We start from the raw sequence: 17,961 nt of genomic DNA on the forward strand, positions 1-17,961 counted from the left end.
CATAAGTGTGTATTTAGCAGATCCCCGATTTGCAGACCGCAAAACGGATGTGTTGTGTGCATGGGGCGTTAAGGAACTAAACAAGTGTAAAAGACACCACACGAAATGAGAAAGGACTCACCTTGGTTGGAATCCCGGCAGCTTCAGCCTTCTGCAGGCCTCCCACATTGGCTTTGTTAGAGATTACCAGAGCAATGTTAGCAGCACTGCCATGAGACCTGGTGCTTCTTATTAACGCATCCAGATTTGTACCTAAGGAAGGATGGAGAGTAGATTAGGTGCTCTAATGCTTCACGGCTCAAAACAATGGACTGTGGAACACCGACAGATGTCACACATGGAAACCACACTGATAAATGATGTCCTCTGCAGACGTATTCTAAAAGATCCTGACTCATACAGGATGTAACTCATGATCAGTACAGAATAAGTAATGTATGTACACAGCGACTCCACCAGCAGAATAGTGAGTGCAGCTCTGGAGTATAATACAGGAGGTAACTCCGTATCAGTACAGGATAAGTAATGTATGTACACAGTGACTCCACCAGCAGAATAGTGAGTGCAGCTCTGGAGTATAATACAGGAGGTAACTCCGTATCAGTACAGGATAAGTAATGTATGTACACAGTGACTCCACCAGCAGAATAGTGAGTGCAGCTCTGGAGTATAATACAGGAGGTAACTCCGTATCAGTACAGGATAAGTAATGTATGTACACAGTGACTCCACCAGCAGAATAGTGAGTGCAGCTCTGGAGTATAATACAGGAGGTAACTCCGTATCAGTACAGGATAAGTAATGTATGTACACAGTGACTCCACCAGCAGAATAGTGAGTGCAGCTCTGGAGTATAATACAGGAGGTAACTCCGTATCAGTACAGGATAAGTAATGTATGTACACAGTGACTCCACCAGCAGAATAGTGAGTGCAGCTCTGGAGTATAATACAGGAGGTAACTCAGTATCAGTACGGGATAAGTAATGTATGTACACAGTGACTCCACCAGCAGAATAGTGAGCGCAGCTCTGAAGTATAAAAATGTAACTAGGGATCAGTACAAGATAATACATGTATGTACAGTTACTCTGCCAGTTGAATTGTGGGCACAGCTCTGGAGTATAATGATCTTTCCTAGAGCTCTTATAGACCACCATTTGTAAGTTCTTACCTGTCCCAGAAATGAGAACTGCCACTCTCACTTTCCCCTCTAAAGCAGGACGTTCCCCATCACAGACTAATGCGGACAAATATTTCTGTGGTTGTGCCTCTGTCCCGTTCAGAGCAGCTGTCAGATTCTTGATATCCACACTTTCTGAGACTTCTGGAAGGGGAGAAATTACTGTGGTGTCCAATTATACCATTACCAAGCCTACATAATAAATACAATTTTGAAGCAATAGTCAATTCCTTCATAATATCAATTACTTTATCTGCATTTCCGCCCTTACAAGTGGCAGTGACAATGATAACCCTGCTAACCTTTACCTGCTAAAATTCTGATTGTCGGGGGTCTGAATGCCGAGAGTCCCAACAATCCCTAGAAGAGACGAGAGCAGAATTCGCATATGGCACTCTCTCTCCTCACTGTAGACGATGGAATCAAAACATGCCAATAGACTTCTATTAAAGAGAACCTTTCATAGATTTATTTTTTTAGATCAATTAAATACCTTTCTTTGCCGGGAAACCCACACCGATGCGGCCACCCTGCCTGTTTTTTTATTTATTTAAATACCGCTTTGTACGCCTTGCTGTGCCGCGATCCAATCACAGCGGAGAGCGTCACAGCCAGGGAGAAAAACAAAGCTCACCTTCTCCCTGGCTGTGATCGCAGCACGAGAAACCCAGACGTCACCTCCTCCCTGTACTGATGCTCAGTATTAACATACTGGGCGGGAAAACTACACGGGCGCACAAGCGATATTTAAAAAAATAAATAAAAAAAGGCAGGGTGCCAGCGTCAGCAAAGAGAGGTATTTAATGAAACTATAAAAAATCCTCTAAACTGGTGATGCAAGCACTTCTCTCTCCTCATTCTAGCGATCGGCAGGAGTCTCAACACTGAAACCATCACTGATCAAAATTTTGATATAGGATCTATGACATATCAAAAGTTTTAAAGGGTTTCTACCACTATAGTATGACCAAATTAGCTTTCAGACACTAGCAATCTGCTAGTGTCTGATCTCCATAACCATGCAATTCTTAGAGCTTTGTGTGGAGCCGTTTCATTAAAAAACTAACTTTTATTCCTATGCAAATGAGCCTCTAGGTGCTATGGGGGTGTCTTTTCAGCACCTAGAGGCTCGGTCTACTCACACTGTATGCCCGTCTTGAATGCCTGCCTCCATCACAGCCATCGGACGAATTCACGCGCCTGCGCCGTTCACTTCTGTCTTCGGCGCAGTGAGTGAAGGCCACTCTCCTGATGCCGGCTTCCTCACTGTGACTTAGTCGGCGCAGGCGCAGTGAGGAATCCGGCACCAGGAGCGTATGTGCCATTTATTCACTGCGCCGATGACAGAAGTGAACGGCGCAGGCGCGTGAATTCGTCCGATGGCTGTGATGGAGGCAGGCTTTCAAGACGAGATGGGCAGGCATACAGTGCGAGTAGACCGAGCCTCTAGGTGCTGAAGAGACGCCCCCATAGCACCTAGAGGCTCATTTGCATAGGAAATCAATGTAGGTTGAATAGTCTATAGTCTGACCCGCTGGGCGTAGGATAACTTCTCCAATGACCCACGCATCTTCAGCAGCCCGGATGTCCTTCAAGACGTCCCCCGCAAAGGTCTTCTCCACGACAAGCACGGCTCCGATACCACAGTTGAATGTGCGGCTCATCTCCTCCTCCGACAGACCACCCTCCTTGTGAAGCCAAGAGAATATCCCTGGTATTTTCCAGCAATGGGCATCTAAAATATAATAATTGTGCATCAGCTTGGTTATTTAGAATTTCTTTGCATAAAGGGCAGATGACAGCAGCAGCCACTTACACACCAATTATATTTTGCTAAAGCAGAGAAGGCAAGGAAACGGAAAGCATTCATAGGGTAATACATTTGACATGGGTTCCCCTCAGGCCTCTTTCACACGGGCGTCTTATTTTTGGCCCGGATAAGAGGCGGGTGCGTTGCGTGAAAACGCGCGACTTTTCAACGCGACTGCAAAACATTGTCATGCGTTTTGCACTCGGGTGAGAAAAATCGCGCATGTTTGGTACCCAAACCCGAACTTCTTCACTAAAGTTCGGGTTTGGGATCAGTGTTCTGTAGATTGTATTATTTTCCCTTATAACATGGTTATAAGGGAAAAATAATAGCATTCTGAATACAGAATGCATAGTAAAAGAGCGCTAGAAGGGTTAAAAAAAAATATAATAATAATTTAACTCACCTTAGTCCACTTGATCGCGAAGCCCGGCATCTCCTTGTGTCTCCTTTGTTGAATAGGACCGGTGGTGAGCATTAAATACAGGTAAAGGCACTTTGATGACGTCACTCCGGTCATCACATGGTCTTTTACCATGGTGAATCACCATGGTAAAAGATCATGTGACGTACCATGTGATGACCGGAGTGACATCAAAGGTCCTTTACCTGTATTTAATGCTCACCACAGGTCCTATTCAACAAAGGAGACACAAGGAGATGCCGGGCTTCGCGATCAAGTGGACTAAGGTGAGGTAAATTATTATTATATATTTTTTTTAACCCTTCTAGCGCTCTTTTACTATGCATTCTGTATTCAGAATGCTATTATTTTCCCTTATAACCATGTTATAAGGGAAAATAATAATGATCGGGTCTCCATCCCGATCGTCTCCTAGCAACAGTGCGTGAAAATAGCACCGCATCCGCACTTGCTTGCGGATGCTATGCGATTTTCATGCTTCCCATTCACTTCTATGGGGCCTGCGCCGCGTAAAAATCGGACAATATAGAGCATGCTGTGATTTTTACTCAACACACAAGTGATGTGTGAAAATCACCGCTCATGTGCACAGCCCCATAGAAATGAATGAGTCCGGATTCAGTGCGGGTGCAATGCGTTCAACTCACGCATCGCATCCGCACGGAATACTCGCCCGTGAGAAAGGGGCCTCAAACAGAAAGATTACCCGCAAAAGTTATGCAATATTAGGTACTGGTGCAGGCCCCATCAGGGAGTGATCAGTGCTGTGCGCTCCTGTAAGACTAGCAGTGTCCAGAACGGAGGATCTCACACGGAGCCCTTGTGCTCAATTCTATGACGTTATCCAGCAGCCGCTCCCCTCTTGCGACAGAGTTAACATTACCACACAGCCATTACTTGTATACTGGCAATGTATACACAGTCGTACCTAAAGTGGCTCCCAGTGATGAGGGCAGGACCCTGGGAATATTCTCCAGTAGACCACCCCCTGTGATGTGAGCATACGCCTTCACGTGGCCAGACTTCAGGATGGGCAGGAGGGTCTTGCTGTAAATCTTAGTAGGAGTCAATAAAAGTTCCCCTGAAAGACGAGCAAATCCAAAGAATTAAAGGGGTTTTCTAGGAGTAAACTATTGATAGTCACATGTCCTAGGCATAGCTCATGCCCTTTCAAGTGAATAGGCCTGGGCTTCGATACCAAGCACAGCCACTATACAATGTACAGCGCTGTGCTAGGTATGCTGTGAGGAGGCCGCAGTGTTCACCGGAGCGCTGCAGCCTCTTCAAAGCAGCTGAATGGTGCCGGCTGAACAATTATTGATGACCCATCCTGAGAACAGGTCATCAATATTCTACTGCCAGAAAACCCTTTGAAGTACAAAAGTTTTCAAGAATGTGATAAGCAGTAAGTCACACACAATTAAGACTACAAGGGCTAATGACTGTATTTGGTTGTCTGGTATCACTTCCAATCCTTACCCAGCGTCCCCTTTCCACATTCAGGTGGTGCTGGAGATGATAACTCCAGAGAAGACTTCTCAAGAATCTTCCGAACCAAGCTGAAGCCGTTGCTGTGGACCCCAGAAGACGAGACACCGATAACAAAGTCACCTGCAGTGATTTTCTCCATAAGGGGGAGCATGCAGCCTCGCTCTACTGCACCCACAGCAAAGCCGGCCAGGTCATACTCCCCGGGGGCGTACATCCCCGGCATCTCTGCGGTTTCTCCACCTAAAAAACATTAACGTATGTAGTAGTGACAGAGCACTATTATAACTTACCAACCATGAAGTACCCCAGTACAAGGAACAGCCAGAAATCAGACAGTCCACTCCCACCGGCTCAAATTTGTCGCATGTGCTGAGCGGAAACAGCTTAGCCTGGGTCATATAAATGACAGCGCCGTGTGCTCTGCCTGCCCCGGGCTGCATTTGCAAGAAGCTACATATAACAGCCGGCAGCAATAGGCTTCTGTTTACCTACCAACCGAGTCTGCATTGAAGAGGCTTTAGAAGGCAAGTACATAATGGGGATAGATCTTGCAGTGTCTATTGTCTAGGTAGGACTGCTGTGACTATTGGGGGGGGGGGGGGGGCTGCTTTGACCATTAGGAAAGTGTAGCTCGTTGTGGCTAGACTAGCGTGACATGGGGCTGTTGTGACTACAGGTGACATTAGATGGGCCTGCTGGAGGTGGGTGGTGGCCATGTCGTGATTATTAATAAAAGGGGGTTGCTGCTGTAAATACGGGGGGAGAAAGGTCTTGCTGTGACTAGTGTAGGTGTTATGAGGGAAGGGGGACATTTTGACTGTCAGAATAGAGAAAGGGTATCCAGTTACTATTGGGAAAGTTATGTACGGATGGCACGCTACAAATCGCTGGCTTCTAGACCTGGCAAAAATTAGGATAAATGATATATAAATTGATTATATACATTTTGTTTTTAATAATGTAAAATTTTGAATATTTAAAAAAAAAAAAAAAAAAAACGATAAACAAAAGCGCTATACCTAGAAGGGCACATCCGGCCATCTGACAGGCTTTGGCAATACCAGAAACCACAGATTCAGCCACCGACACATCCAAGGCCCCGCAGCCAAAGTAGTCCAGGAAGAAAAGAGGCTCCGCTCCCTGTGCCAAAATGTCATTGACACACATTGCCACCAGGTCCTGACCAATGGTGTCATGCTTGTGACAAGCATGAGCGATCTGTGTAGAGAAGAGTACTTGGCTTTAGCCAGACCCTGTCTAGATTGGAAATTTACAACAAAGTTAAATCCCATCAGAGCAGGTGAACTGCAGACAGACTGGAGAATGTGGAGATAACTGAAGGCAACATCCACTTCATGCAAAGCCTTTTTAGAAATTCAACAAAAATATTCAGACTTACTTTTAGCTTAGTTCCTACACCGTCCGTACCAGACACCATTATGGGGTCTATAAATCCTGCGGCTTTGAGATCAAACAGGCCGGCAAATCCTCCGAGCTCTGCGTTACAACCTGTTGGTGGAAATCAAATCACTATACACTTGCATAGAGGGTGGGGACTCTCAACGATGAAAGAAGGTGTCCAGGATCTGGAGGTTTTTTTTTATGAGTAATATGCTGACAGAAGACCTGATTACTGTTTGTCCATTTGAGAGACTAAAGAGGTTTTCTTGTAGTTCTAAAATGATGGCCAATCAGATCGTTGGGGGTCCGATACCCCCGCCAATCAGGCCAGAGCCCCCACAGGAACGTGTTAGTCTCCTCAACACATTATCAGTAGGGATGCTGTGAGTCAGACCGCCAGCAAATATTGATGACCTATCTTGAAGACCCTGCCACGTTTCCTTCAGTACCCATGTAAACCATGCTTGCAGGAGTTCCCAACAGAGAGGAGTCCGTCTGTACCTGTCATGTGCTACTTCTGAGCCACAGTTCCTTCACCATGTGACTGGCTACCAAGTTGCACATGACGAGTACAGTGGGGACTACTCACGATTTGTACTGGTAGCAAAAAGAAGAATTTCAGGGCTCCCAACTCCCTAAGCAGCCATTTATGACATGAAAATAGGTAACCCCCATCATTCTTTGAAGCTGCAATACACGTCTCTTGTGCCAATTGTATAGGTAAAAACAGTTGACACTTCCTCCTTAAAATCATCTATTCACATATATATATGTTTGCGTGACACAGACACATCTACAATTCTTAGGCTCCTTGTGGCGGGGGTCTCAGTGGACTCTCTGGGTCACCAGTTTATTTCATTCATTGTACCTGGTCTAGCTGTGGCCGCCGCAAAAGGTTTAATTTTCCGCACCAGGGTATTCCCAGCTTCAATATCCACCCCACTGTCCTTGTAGGTGAGATGTCTGGAAGAATACGAAGCAGAAGCGTAAAATCACTCTGTGCTGTAATTATATGTATGGCCTATAGAATTATACAGGGCAACATAAGAGGTTTTCCAGGACTGACCTGATCTTATAAAAGACCATAAATGTTTCTACAGATGAGGGTCTGACGGACAGGACCACCAATCTACAAACCATTATGCAGTTTGCTCTCTTGAAAAAAAATCCAAAACCAAGAAGGGGGTGGGTACACATGTGGATTTAGCCCCATTCAATGGGAATGCTCCGCATGTGGCCACCCAATGGTGGCATTAAAACACCGGATCCGTCTCCCCAGTGTCATCCGGAAAAACGGATCCAGGATTTTTTTTTATTTGCATTTTTTAAAAAAGGTCTGCGCATGCACAGACCGGAAAACCGAATACGGCATTAATCCATTTCAAAATGATGCCGGATCCGGCAAGTGTTCCAGAATTTTGGCTGCATTTTCTCCTGCCAATTACTGTAAGGCTGGGTTCACACTTGAGCGTAGCGCAAACGCGCGTTTTTATAATAGTAAACGCGCGTTTGACGCGCGTTTGTGTGATTCACTACAGTGTCCTATGGCCACAAACGCCCCAAAAGTCGCTCATGTACTTTTTGGAGCGTCGGGCGTTTTACAGCGCGATCGTACGCGCTGTAAAACGCCCAAGTGTGAACCATTCCCATAGGGAATCATTGGTTTCTCCTTGTTGAGCGTTTTACAGCGCGTAGGAACGCGCTGTAAAACGCTCAGGTGTGAACCCAGCCTAAGAGTGACTGAACTGAAGACATCCTGAACAGATTGCTCTCCATTCAGAATGCATTAAGATAAAACTGATCAGTTTTATTCCGGTATTGAGCCCCTAGGACGGAACTCAAAACCGGAAAACTTTAACGCAAGTGTGAAAGTACCCCAAGGTGTACGTATGTGGCGATTCAACCGAGCTGAAAAACAAGTCCCTCTGCTCATAAAAATAATAAAATCAATGTATTAAAGGAGTACTCTCCCAATCCACATTTAAAGATATTGTCTGAGCTTTTTCTATTGATAACCTGTCCTTAGGATAGGGCATCAATATCAGATCGGCGATCAGCTGTATCGGGAGACTGCGTGCGCAGTGCTACAGATTACAGATGCCGTTAAGAAAACAGTGCCCTGCCGAGATCTGTCAGGCAAGTAATCATCGAGTCTTTATTACAGGTCCATCTCCTAAATTGTGCCGTCCCCTCTTGAGACCGGACAACTCCTTAAAAGGGTTTATTCATTTACAGCTGTACTACAGATCCATAACATGATGCCTAAGGCCGTCATGTACCTCCACAAAAGCACCGATTGATCCAACACATGAAATATTACATAGATATTCTCTACTTTAAAGGAAAAAAAAAAAAAAAGGTAAAATATTGTGCTCAGAGGCGCCATGCAGCAGCACGGAGTGCCTACAGGTCAAAAGTTGGGACTATGAGGGACATTTATCAAGAATGGTGTTCCCCTATGCCAGTCTTGATGCCCAGTGCACTAGAGCGAGATACGACTAATTTATTAAGATGCAAATGCCTCTTAAAAGGTGCCCTCAAACCTGGCAGAATTTTCCACCAGAAAATCCACAGATGCAGATTTTTTATATATTTTTTTTTACAAAGTTGTGATTTTTTTGGTGTGAATTATGGTGATAATCCACACAGATTTTATTGTGAATATCTCTGGAATTTGCCATGCAGATTTTTCAGTTTCCCATTTTATTTCTAAGCAGAGATTCTCATAAAGAAAATCCGCAACACAGCATTATTTGTCCGGAATGTAAATTCTGCAGCGGAATACAATGCAGGGATAGGAGATTTTCAGCCCCATAGAATAACATGGAGGAATTCTTGACATTGTGGATTTTCTGGTGGAAAAGCTTAAGACTTCAGCTCCAACTTACACCAGTTTCTGGCGCAAGTTATTGTAAATCAGGTGGCCATGCTAAGCTACTACCTTCCAACTAAGCGCGGTCCCTTTTTTCACTACTTCAGAACAGTAGAGAGAAGTTTAAAAAGATGCAAATTATGGTGCAAGAATTTGCGACAATTGTGCTCCAAAAGCTTCAGTAAATGTCCCACTCCGCAGAGTCAATGACTGTGGCATTAGCCCTGATCTTTCTGTGACTCTTCCACATCATAACCAATTTGGTTCCCCTGTACGGCTGCTCCAAAAGTCTTACTTTACAGAGTCATATCTTTCCAAAACGTGGTCTAACATAGCTGAAACTGGTAATACAGAGGCCACGGTGGAAAGTATGAAAGTTCATGGAAGGAAGATGGAATGAAAACCACTTCTGAAGATAACTCCATGATGGACACACACAAGTCCTGCACAGCGTACACTGGCTGGTGACACCAGATTGGAACAACATTTGTAGCATTTTATTGTGACCCAATGAAAATTACAGATCAAAATCTATATAAAAATGGTCCACAGTGGATGAATCTCTAGTCCCGGCAGGTCCTCCTATACACACCTGTGCTGCTTCAGATAAGCAATGGCTCGGAAACCAATGTCCTTTCTGTACACCGCTCTGGAGAACTCTATGACGGACACTCCTTTGTTGGCCTCTTCCAGAGCAGAAAGTAAATCCTTCCTGACAGAAGTCACTGTGAGAACACGCCCCCCGCTGGTGACCACCTTTCCGTCCTTCAGTGCTGTGCCGGCATGGAACACCTCAAGACCAAGGTCCTTAGCGTTTGAAATTCCTGAAAGAGATACCACAATTGGTCAAGTGGCTACTATGGGAATCAGATTCAAATCAAAGAGGAAGATTGTCAAAAATAGACAACCCCTTTAAGCGAAGCATTTTCAGTCATGCATTTTTTTAATTAAAACTTCTGCATGTCAATAGTTTGTTAAAACGATGATTGTGCTTTAAGAATCTGAAAGGGTAATCATCATTTTAAGCAACCTCCTGACATAGTGAAACGTCTTTTTTTTTTTTTTTTTTTTTTTTTTTTTTAAGATGAAAATCGGTGGGGGTGGGGGTTCCGAGACCCCAACCAATTGTTAAACAAGAGGGGAGAATTTTTTTCCCCCAGATTTGCTCTATTCAGGTCTACTAGCAAGGAAGTGTATAGATTCCTAGAAAGTCCACAGACTGATCCAAAGTCAGATTCTGTATTATACTCCAGAACTGAACTCAACTCTGCTAGTTGTAACTGAAAATGGCCAACAATATATAATTGAAAACTTTTATTGAAGTCCCCCTTTTGTATTACAGGAGACTAGAAGGGCAGGAAGAGTAGCATCCGTTATTTAGTTATTATAGGCCTGGCATCAAGTGACTAGTGTTTCCAGCCAGGCAACATTGTAACATGGATAGTCAGAAGGAATAAAACTAATAATGACAAACTTGTACCTGTGATTTCCAGACCCTTGTTATAGCTCCCAGGATAGCCTCCACTGGCCATGACTACAGTAACAGCAGCGCAGTCTTCTAACCAGACTGGCATGGAACCAGCAAGCCGTCCATCGATAGTGGCCTGTATAACCTCATAGAGGTCGCTCTGAAGCAGCGGCAGAATTACCTTCAAGACAAAGATGAATCAGAAACTGTTAGAAGCTGCCTGATCAATTGTGCTGATTAATACATACAGCATAAGGGCTCATGCACACAAATTTATTTTTCTTCCGTTTCCGTTTTTTATTTACAGGTAGTATGCGGAACAATTCACATCAATGGGTCTGCAAAAAATGGAAAAGACTCTGTAAGCATTCCGTTTCCGTATGTCGAAGTGCAAATACGGAATCCATCGAGTCTTAACTGTTTGAGACCTTGTCCATGTCTGTCTGATGAAACGAGCAACGAAACTGGTGTGGAAATGATTGTGGAAAGCTTTGCTCCTTTTACCCGATAGACTGGACACAGAAAACATGTGTACAAGGTATGGTCCTATGTATTTGATAATGTGTAAATGGACAACGATCTGTTGGGAAAGGTGTGCGTGCAGGAGAGTTAGCATTGTCTGCGCAGTTTGTCTTGGGATTCTGATTATGAACCTAAGAACTGGCCGCTCCAAGGTCCAAAATAATAACAGACAACCGAGATATGCACAGTGACCATTATGGATTGCGTAATCTAGCGACATTCCATTAGGGGGTGAAGCTCTTTGGTTAAGGCCTCATATGCATAGGCCGTTACCTGTCCGTGGCCGTATTGCAAACAGCAGGTCCACAATACACGGGCACCGTCGTGTGCACCCCACATCACAGATGTGGATCAATTGACTTGAATGGGTCTGCAATCCGGAAGTTCGGTGCGGAAGCACTACGGAGTGCTTCCGTGGGTTTTCTGTCTGTGCCTCCGCACCTCAAAAAAGTAGCGCATGCACTACTTTTGATTGGTGGGTATCGTCTGATATGCGTCCTCGATCTGCATACGGCAGCCACTACGGTCGGTGCCCATGCATTTAGGCATGAGGCCTAAAACAGTATAAAAGCTGGACTGTTTCAGCAAGCAATTGGAGTTCATCTATGACATCGACATATCTGCGTAGAAAATTGTTGTTTCCAATAGAGTCTGACGGCTCTCACTGAACCGGACTCCCCAGCTGATGTCTGTCCCTGTCAGATGATAAACTCAACTGGTGATGTAAGTACCTTCATTCTGGATGTAGTCAGGACCGTAGATGAAGTGTGGTTGTCATTATGTAATTAGTAGTTGTGTTCTCTTGTCTAACCTTTATTGTTTGTAAGTGGTCTCCTAGAAGTGCTCCAGTCTGAAAAAAACATCTTTTGAAATCTTTGGTTGTCAAATTTAAAATGCTCAACACCACTGCCTGTCAGTGAATGAAAACCTTTGTTTGCTCTCTTGTTTGCCCATATTCTAGTTCTGCTCACTGTAACCGTGGCCAGACATGGACATTTAGCCTGAATATTAACTGTGAAGGTTTCCATTCCCTGCCAGCAAGCAGAAGTGTGGGAAAGGTAGGAGACCTCCTATGGCAGCTGAACTAGCCTGTGCTTAACCCGTTATAGGCTGCTGTAGTGCCATTATCCCTCTTTTTAACTTCACTACATGTCTTTAGAGCAGAAAGGAGCACCTAACCATCTGCCCACCACCTCACATGTCAGTAAAGAGCCGTGCACTACCATAGCTGTCCTTTTCTTGATCCTGCGCAGTATAGGCAGCAATCTCTCCTTGTCAAACTGCATGCCTTGGGACTGCTGGGCGAATCCCTGGGGGGGATACTTGTCTTGTCAAATAATGATAATATAGATTATATGATTTACGATCAGAAATGGTTTAATTACAGACGTTACTAGTCTGTGCATGGATAGGACTGCACTGGGTTCACACCAGTATGTCTGCAGGAGCTCTGTACTGACCGTCCAGCACTGCCGGGGGAAGGAGGGGTCAGTGTTATCCAGTACACTCAGACTTCTAAGGGTTACATAGCATCATAAATCAATATAATGCTATGCTACCCGGTTAGTGCTATGCAGGAGAGGACGGGGGATCCCACCGACATACTGTGGTGTGAAACCAGCACAGCCGGTGCTTATATATGTTCTAACAGGGTTTACCAATCTCTGGCTACTCCTTGTGACCTCATGGGGACCCAGTCCTATAAAACACACTAATAAATCTGCATGCCTAGTGTTGTCAGCCGTGGACAGTGCAGGAGCTCTGTGCGTCCCTAGTTGATGTGTCCCAGAAGCAACAACTTGGAAAGTGCCAGCTCTGCCTCAGATACCCATTTCTCCATTGACTTCTATTGGGAAATGAGATGCTGCAGATTCTAACCACATTATGACCATGCCGGGTGGTCACACCCTTTAAGGGAACCTGTCATCGTGAAAATGCAATGTAAACTACAAGCAGAATACTAGAGAGCAGGAGGAGCTGAGCAGATTAGATTGATTATTAATGTGTGCGAAAAGATTCTGTAAAACTTGTAACTTACTCATTTAAATTCCTGCTCATTGTGGGCTTTGAAGTCCAGACGGCAGTCCTATCAGTGACTGACAGCCTTCCCTCTATGACGAGGCGGTCCTATCAGTGACTGACAGCCTTCCCTCTATGACGAGGCGGTCCTATCAGTGACTGACAGCCTTCCCTCTATGACGAGGCGGTCCTATCAGTGACTGACAGCCTTCCCTCTATGACGAGGCGGTCCTATCAGTGACTGACAGCCTTCCCTCTATGATGAGGCGGTCCTATCAGTGATTGACAGCCTTCCCTCTATGATGAGGCGGTCCTATCAGTGACTGACAGCCTTCCCTCTATGACAAGGCGGTCCTATCAGTGACTGACAGCCTTCCCTCTATGACGAGGCGGTCCTATCAGTGACTGACAGCCTTCCCTCTATGATGAGGCGGTCCTATCAGTGACTGACAGCCTGCCCTCTATGACTGTGTATACAGAGAGCCGTCAATCACTGAAAGGACCGCCTCCTGGACTTCCAAGACCAAGCCTAGTCCTGCCATAGTAAAGTCCCGATTGTGGCATCATCAGTTTAGACAACCATCATTATCTGACCACATCAACACAAATCTCTCTCCAGTCCTGCAGTCCAGACTGAAAGCTCTTACATAAACCGACACACTGTAACAAATTAACAGCTGTACGGAAGTCCTGTAAGAGCAGGACCAGGTTAGAATTGGTTTACAGCCTCTGAATGCAAACAATGATTGCCTGCATTCCCTTACAGTAAGCAGTGATGCCGATTGATAAAACTGACACAAAGGTATTATTATGTGGGACAAATGTGAGCCTCACCTGACATTCCGGGTCTCCAAATCTGCAGTTAAACTCTAGCACCTTAGGACCGTCCTTCGTCAGCATTAATCCAGCGTACAGAACACCTGAACATAAACCGACGTATCAAAAATAGCAGCAATATAGATGCATTAAAGAGGAGCCGTCCCCTCTCCTGACATGTCTGTTTTAACAGCTACATGCATTCTTCATGTAATAACGATTCTGGGGCGACTATTCTTATGGCTCTATGTGGTGTCATTCCTGCTCGAAGTTATGAATACATTGCTACCAGTCTGCACTAAGGGTACAGAGGGGAGGTAACCCGCTCGAAGTGTGTCCCCCAGCAGTCAGAGCTTCCATTTTCAGACTGTGCAGGTACACCCCCCACCTAGTTACCACCCCTCTGTACCCTTACTGCAGACTTCTAGCAATTCATTTATAACTTCTAGTAGAAATAATAAAGGAACAGCACAACACAGAGCCGTAAGAATAGATGCTCCAGAATTGTTATTATGGGGAATGCATGAAGCTGATAAAACAGGGATGTCAGGAGTGGCGAGAGGTCCTCTTTAAGTGACTTAAATCATAAGGGGACGACCAAACCCCAAATAAATAAAAAAATGACTCACCAACGTATGGGGTGCCCTCTTCTCGGATCCCATTAACCGTTCTTTGCAGCACAGTCTCCCGGATTTCATCAAGCAAATCCTTAGAAATCTGAAATGTTAAATGAAGCAGGATGAATAAAATCATTTACAATTTCAACAAGCAAACTCTGGACAGACGTACAGGAAATTCCGCTGACGTGACTGATGACGAGGATGGCTTGTGCCGATATTTGGTAGGCTCTTGCACTAGCGCTACATGACTACTTTAGTTGTGCAAAATCAAGTTATATAAAAAAAAAATAATTTGCATGACAGTCCTAATTTTACAAAAAAAATAAAATAAAAATAATGTATAATTGAGTAACAGTCTGCGACTACACTGACAATTATGAGAGATCGTAATGTCACCTTGCGACATTGCATTCTTATTACACGCCTAGAGTCAATGTGTAGCCCTAGTCTAAAACATGCTGAAAAGCTCCTTTAGTGGGGGGGGGGGGGGGTGTCTAAGACAGGGATGTTCAACCTGCGGCCCTCCAGCTGTTGCAAACCTACAACCCCCAGCATGCCCTAGTAGCTGTAGGCTGTCCAGGCATATTGGGAGTTGTAGTTTTTCAACAGGTGGAGGACCGCAGGTTGGGCATCCATGGTCTACCATGACCTCAAGGAAAAAAGCAGAAGCAAACTGGGGGACCATCTCAACAAAGTTCCTAAAGCAGACGCTGACGCAGACTTGGGGTAAGTCCTTTGTAGTTTAATTCTGACAGTTTCATACTCAGTAAGAGGGTGTATAAAGAATTTGCATCATGCTCTAGAAAAAACCTGGCTCCATCCTGTAGCATGCTGGGAGCTGCTGTTTTGCAGCAGTATAGACCTACTTTACGTTATACCTGAGGGGCAGGACAATACGCTCCCATTCCTCCTGTGTTGGGGCCTTGGTCACCATCCTCAAGCCTCTTATGGTCTTGGGCTGGTGGCATGGAGGCAACAGTGAGTCCATCTGTGAAACAAAGGCACTGCAGGGACACAAAATCAAGAAAGGGGTCACAGAGGTGGTCGGCCAGAGGGAGGTCATGTAATAGGGGAAGCTTTGAACGCACAGAAGAATATACTACAGATTGCAACCCCAGATTTTAGATTTGCTAATTTCCTTTAATCCAATGCTGATAGGTGTCAGACTATCAGATAGTATCACAGAATATCATAGAAACAAATTATAAACTTTAGGCCCTAATATATAAAATGTGTTTAAAAAGGCAAAAAAAACAACAACAACAAAAAAAACTTTAAGAGTCTAAAATAGCAGCGGATTTAATATTTTTTATCAGACTTTATAGATTATCAGATGCCGGATGATAACCCCTGTACAGTATACATTGGCATGGAACAAAAAATATATAAAATCACAAGATATATTGGTGTTACATACAGACACTTCTTCCCCTTCCAGCAGCTCCTCCACCACGACTGTGTCTCCAGCTTCTCCAAACGTCTTATCCTATATTAAAGTACATGGGAAAAATAAGATTCTCTTAGTACCTGATCAGCTGTGTGAAGAGTCCCTTGCATTAGTCACCTGAGTGAATTGGATAGAGCTGCAATACCAAGTCCAGCCACTATGCCATGTACGGCGCTGTGCTTAGTTTACAATCAAGAGGGCTGGGTTCTTGTCAAATTGCCACAGGCCCATTAAAAAGGCTAATTGGGGGGCATAGGGGTGCATGGAGAGAGAACAAAATCTAAAATCTGGACTAACAAACCTGCATGATTTCATTCACTGCTTTACAAGCCGCCTCCTTGCTGGCGGCCACAACGACTCCCTTCCCAGCAGCGAGGCCGCTCGCTTTCACTACCAGGGCACAGAAATCAGCACTAAAAATAAATAAATAAAAATATATATTATAATGCACCTGCGAGATCCCGATTAACCAATGTCCATTAAAGTGTCTAAAATCAAATTAACTCTTTCACTACCAAGCCACTTTTCACCTTTTTGCAAATCTGACGCGTCAAGTTATGTGGTAATAACTTTGGAATGCTTTTACTTATCCAAGCCATTCTGAGATCGTTTTCTGGTGACACATTGTACTTCACGACAGTGGTAAATTTCAAATCACTATATTCTAAATATGAATTTCTCCGCTTTTATGGCAGATTGTGATACCTCACAAAATTAGTTACTTTATATTGGTTTAATTTTCAAAACGTCATTTCATTTATTTAGGACGTTAGAAGGCTTACAATTTTTGGAACAAAATTTCCCAAAACTTTTTTGTAAGCACCAATTCAGGGGTATAACATGAGTTTCAGTGGCTTATGTAATAGAAAACACCCATAAATGACCTCATTTTAGAAACCAAACCCCTCAAATGATTCAAAACCAATGTTACAAACTTTGTTAACCCTTGAGGTGATCCACAAGAATTAACGGGAAATTAAAAATGGATTTTTTGTACTCACCGTAAAATCCTTTTCTCGTAGTAGGCATTGGGGGACACAGCACCATGGGTATATGCCCAGCTGCCACTAGGAGGCTGACACTAGAAACAAAAAAGTGTTGGCTCCACCCAGGTGGGCTATACCCCTCTGCTAGAGCCAGAACAACTCAGTCAGTACCAAAAGCAGTAGGAACGCCACACCTGAACCAAAAAGAAACGGAGTGCCAACAAGTCTTGAACTGGGGAACCCGACAACCACAAGCAAACGCCGGAACCACGAACAAGAACAAATGCTCCAAGGAAAGGGAGGGATCTGTGTCCCCCAATGCCTACTACGAGAAAAGGATTTTACGGTGAGTACAAAAAATCCATTTTTCTCGTGCGTGGCATTGGGGGACACAGCACCATGGGACGTCCCAAAGCAGTCCCTGAGGGAGGGAAGAAGATCGACAGACGGCAACCTAAAGCACCGCTGCCTGCAGAACCTTACGCCCCAGGCTGGCATCAGCAGAAGCCAGGGAATGAATGTGGTAGAATTTAGCAAAAGTGTGAACTGACGCCCAGGTGGCGGCCCGGCAAAGCTGGGCAGCCGAAGCCTGATGACGCACCGCCCAGGAAGCTCCGACTGCCCTAGTCGAATGAGCGGTCAACCTGGAAGGGGGAGCGCGACCCTTCGCGGCGTAGGCCTCCTTGACAGCCGACCGAACCCAGCGAGAGATGGTGGCCTTGGAGGCAGGCAGACCTTTACGAGGACCCGCCGGAACCAGGAAAAGAGAATCCGAACGACGGAAGGGTTCCGTGAGGCGAAGGTACCAGCGGAGAGCCCGAACAACATCCAGGCAATGGAGAGACTTCTCCCGAGGGTGAGAAGGATTAGGGCAGAAGGAAGGAAGGATAATCTCCTCATTGA

General features: G+C 44.9%; 1 protein-coding gene across 4 annotated transcripts in view; it reads right to left on the reverse strand.

The window, feature by feature from the left end:
• Positions 1–17,961, reverse strand: part of LOC122928736 (trifunctional purine biosynthetic protein adenosine-3-like) — a 34,390-nt gene that overhangs the window by 3,024 nt on the left and 13,405 nt on the right. For 3 of the 4 annotated variants that reach the window (XM_044281894.1, XM_044281896.1, XM_044281895.1), the window contains exons 5-19: positions 16,374–16,485; positions 16,043–16,111; positions 15,504–15,629; positions 14,635–14,722; positions 14,024–14,109; positions 10,661–10,829; positions 9,773–10,004; positions 7,177–7,271; positions 6,307–6,416; positions 5,927–6,125; positions 4,896–5,147; positions 4,345–4,497; positions 2,714–2,917; positions 1,174–1,326; positions 122–252 (exon numbers count right to left, since the gene is read on the reverse strand). In XM_044281894.1, coding sequence (XP_044137829.1) covers positions 122–252; positions 1,174–1,326; positions 2,714–2,917; positions 4,345–4,497; positions 4,896–5,147; positions 5,927–6,125; positions 6,307–6,416; positions 7,177–7,271; positions 9,773–10,004; positions 10,661–10,829; positions 14,024–14,109; positions 14,635–14,722; positions 15,504–15,629; positions 16,043–16,111; positions 16,374–16,485 — 2,179 coding nt within the window. The remainder of the gene's footprint in view (positions 1–121; positions 253–1,173; positions 1,327–2,713; positions 2,918–4,344; positions 4,498–4,895; positions 5,148–5,926; positions 6,126–6,306; positions 6,417–7,176; positions 7,272–9,772; positions 10,005–10,660; positions 10,830–14,023; positions 14,110–14,634; positions 14,723–15,503; positions 15,630–16,042; positions 16,112–16,373; positions 16,486–17,961) is intronic. The other variant, XM_044281897.1, reaches the window with a different exon arrangement.

Source organism: Bufo gargarizans, chromosome 2 (assembly GCF_014858855.1).
Source record: "Bufo gargarizans isolate SCDJY-AF-19 chromosome 2, ASM1485885v1, whole genome shotgun sequence".
Classification (NCBI taxonomy): Eukaryota; Metazoa; Chordata; class Amphibia; order Anura; family Bufonidae; genus Bufo; species Bufo gargarizans.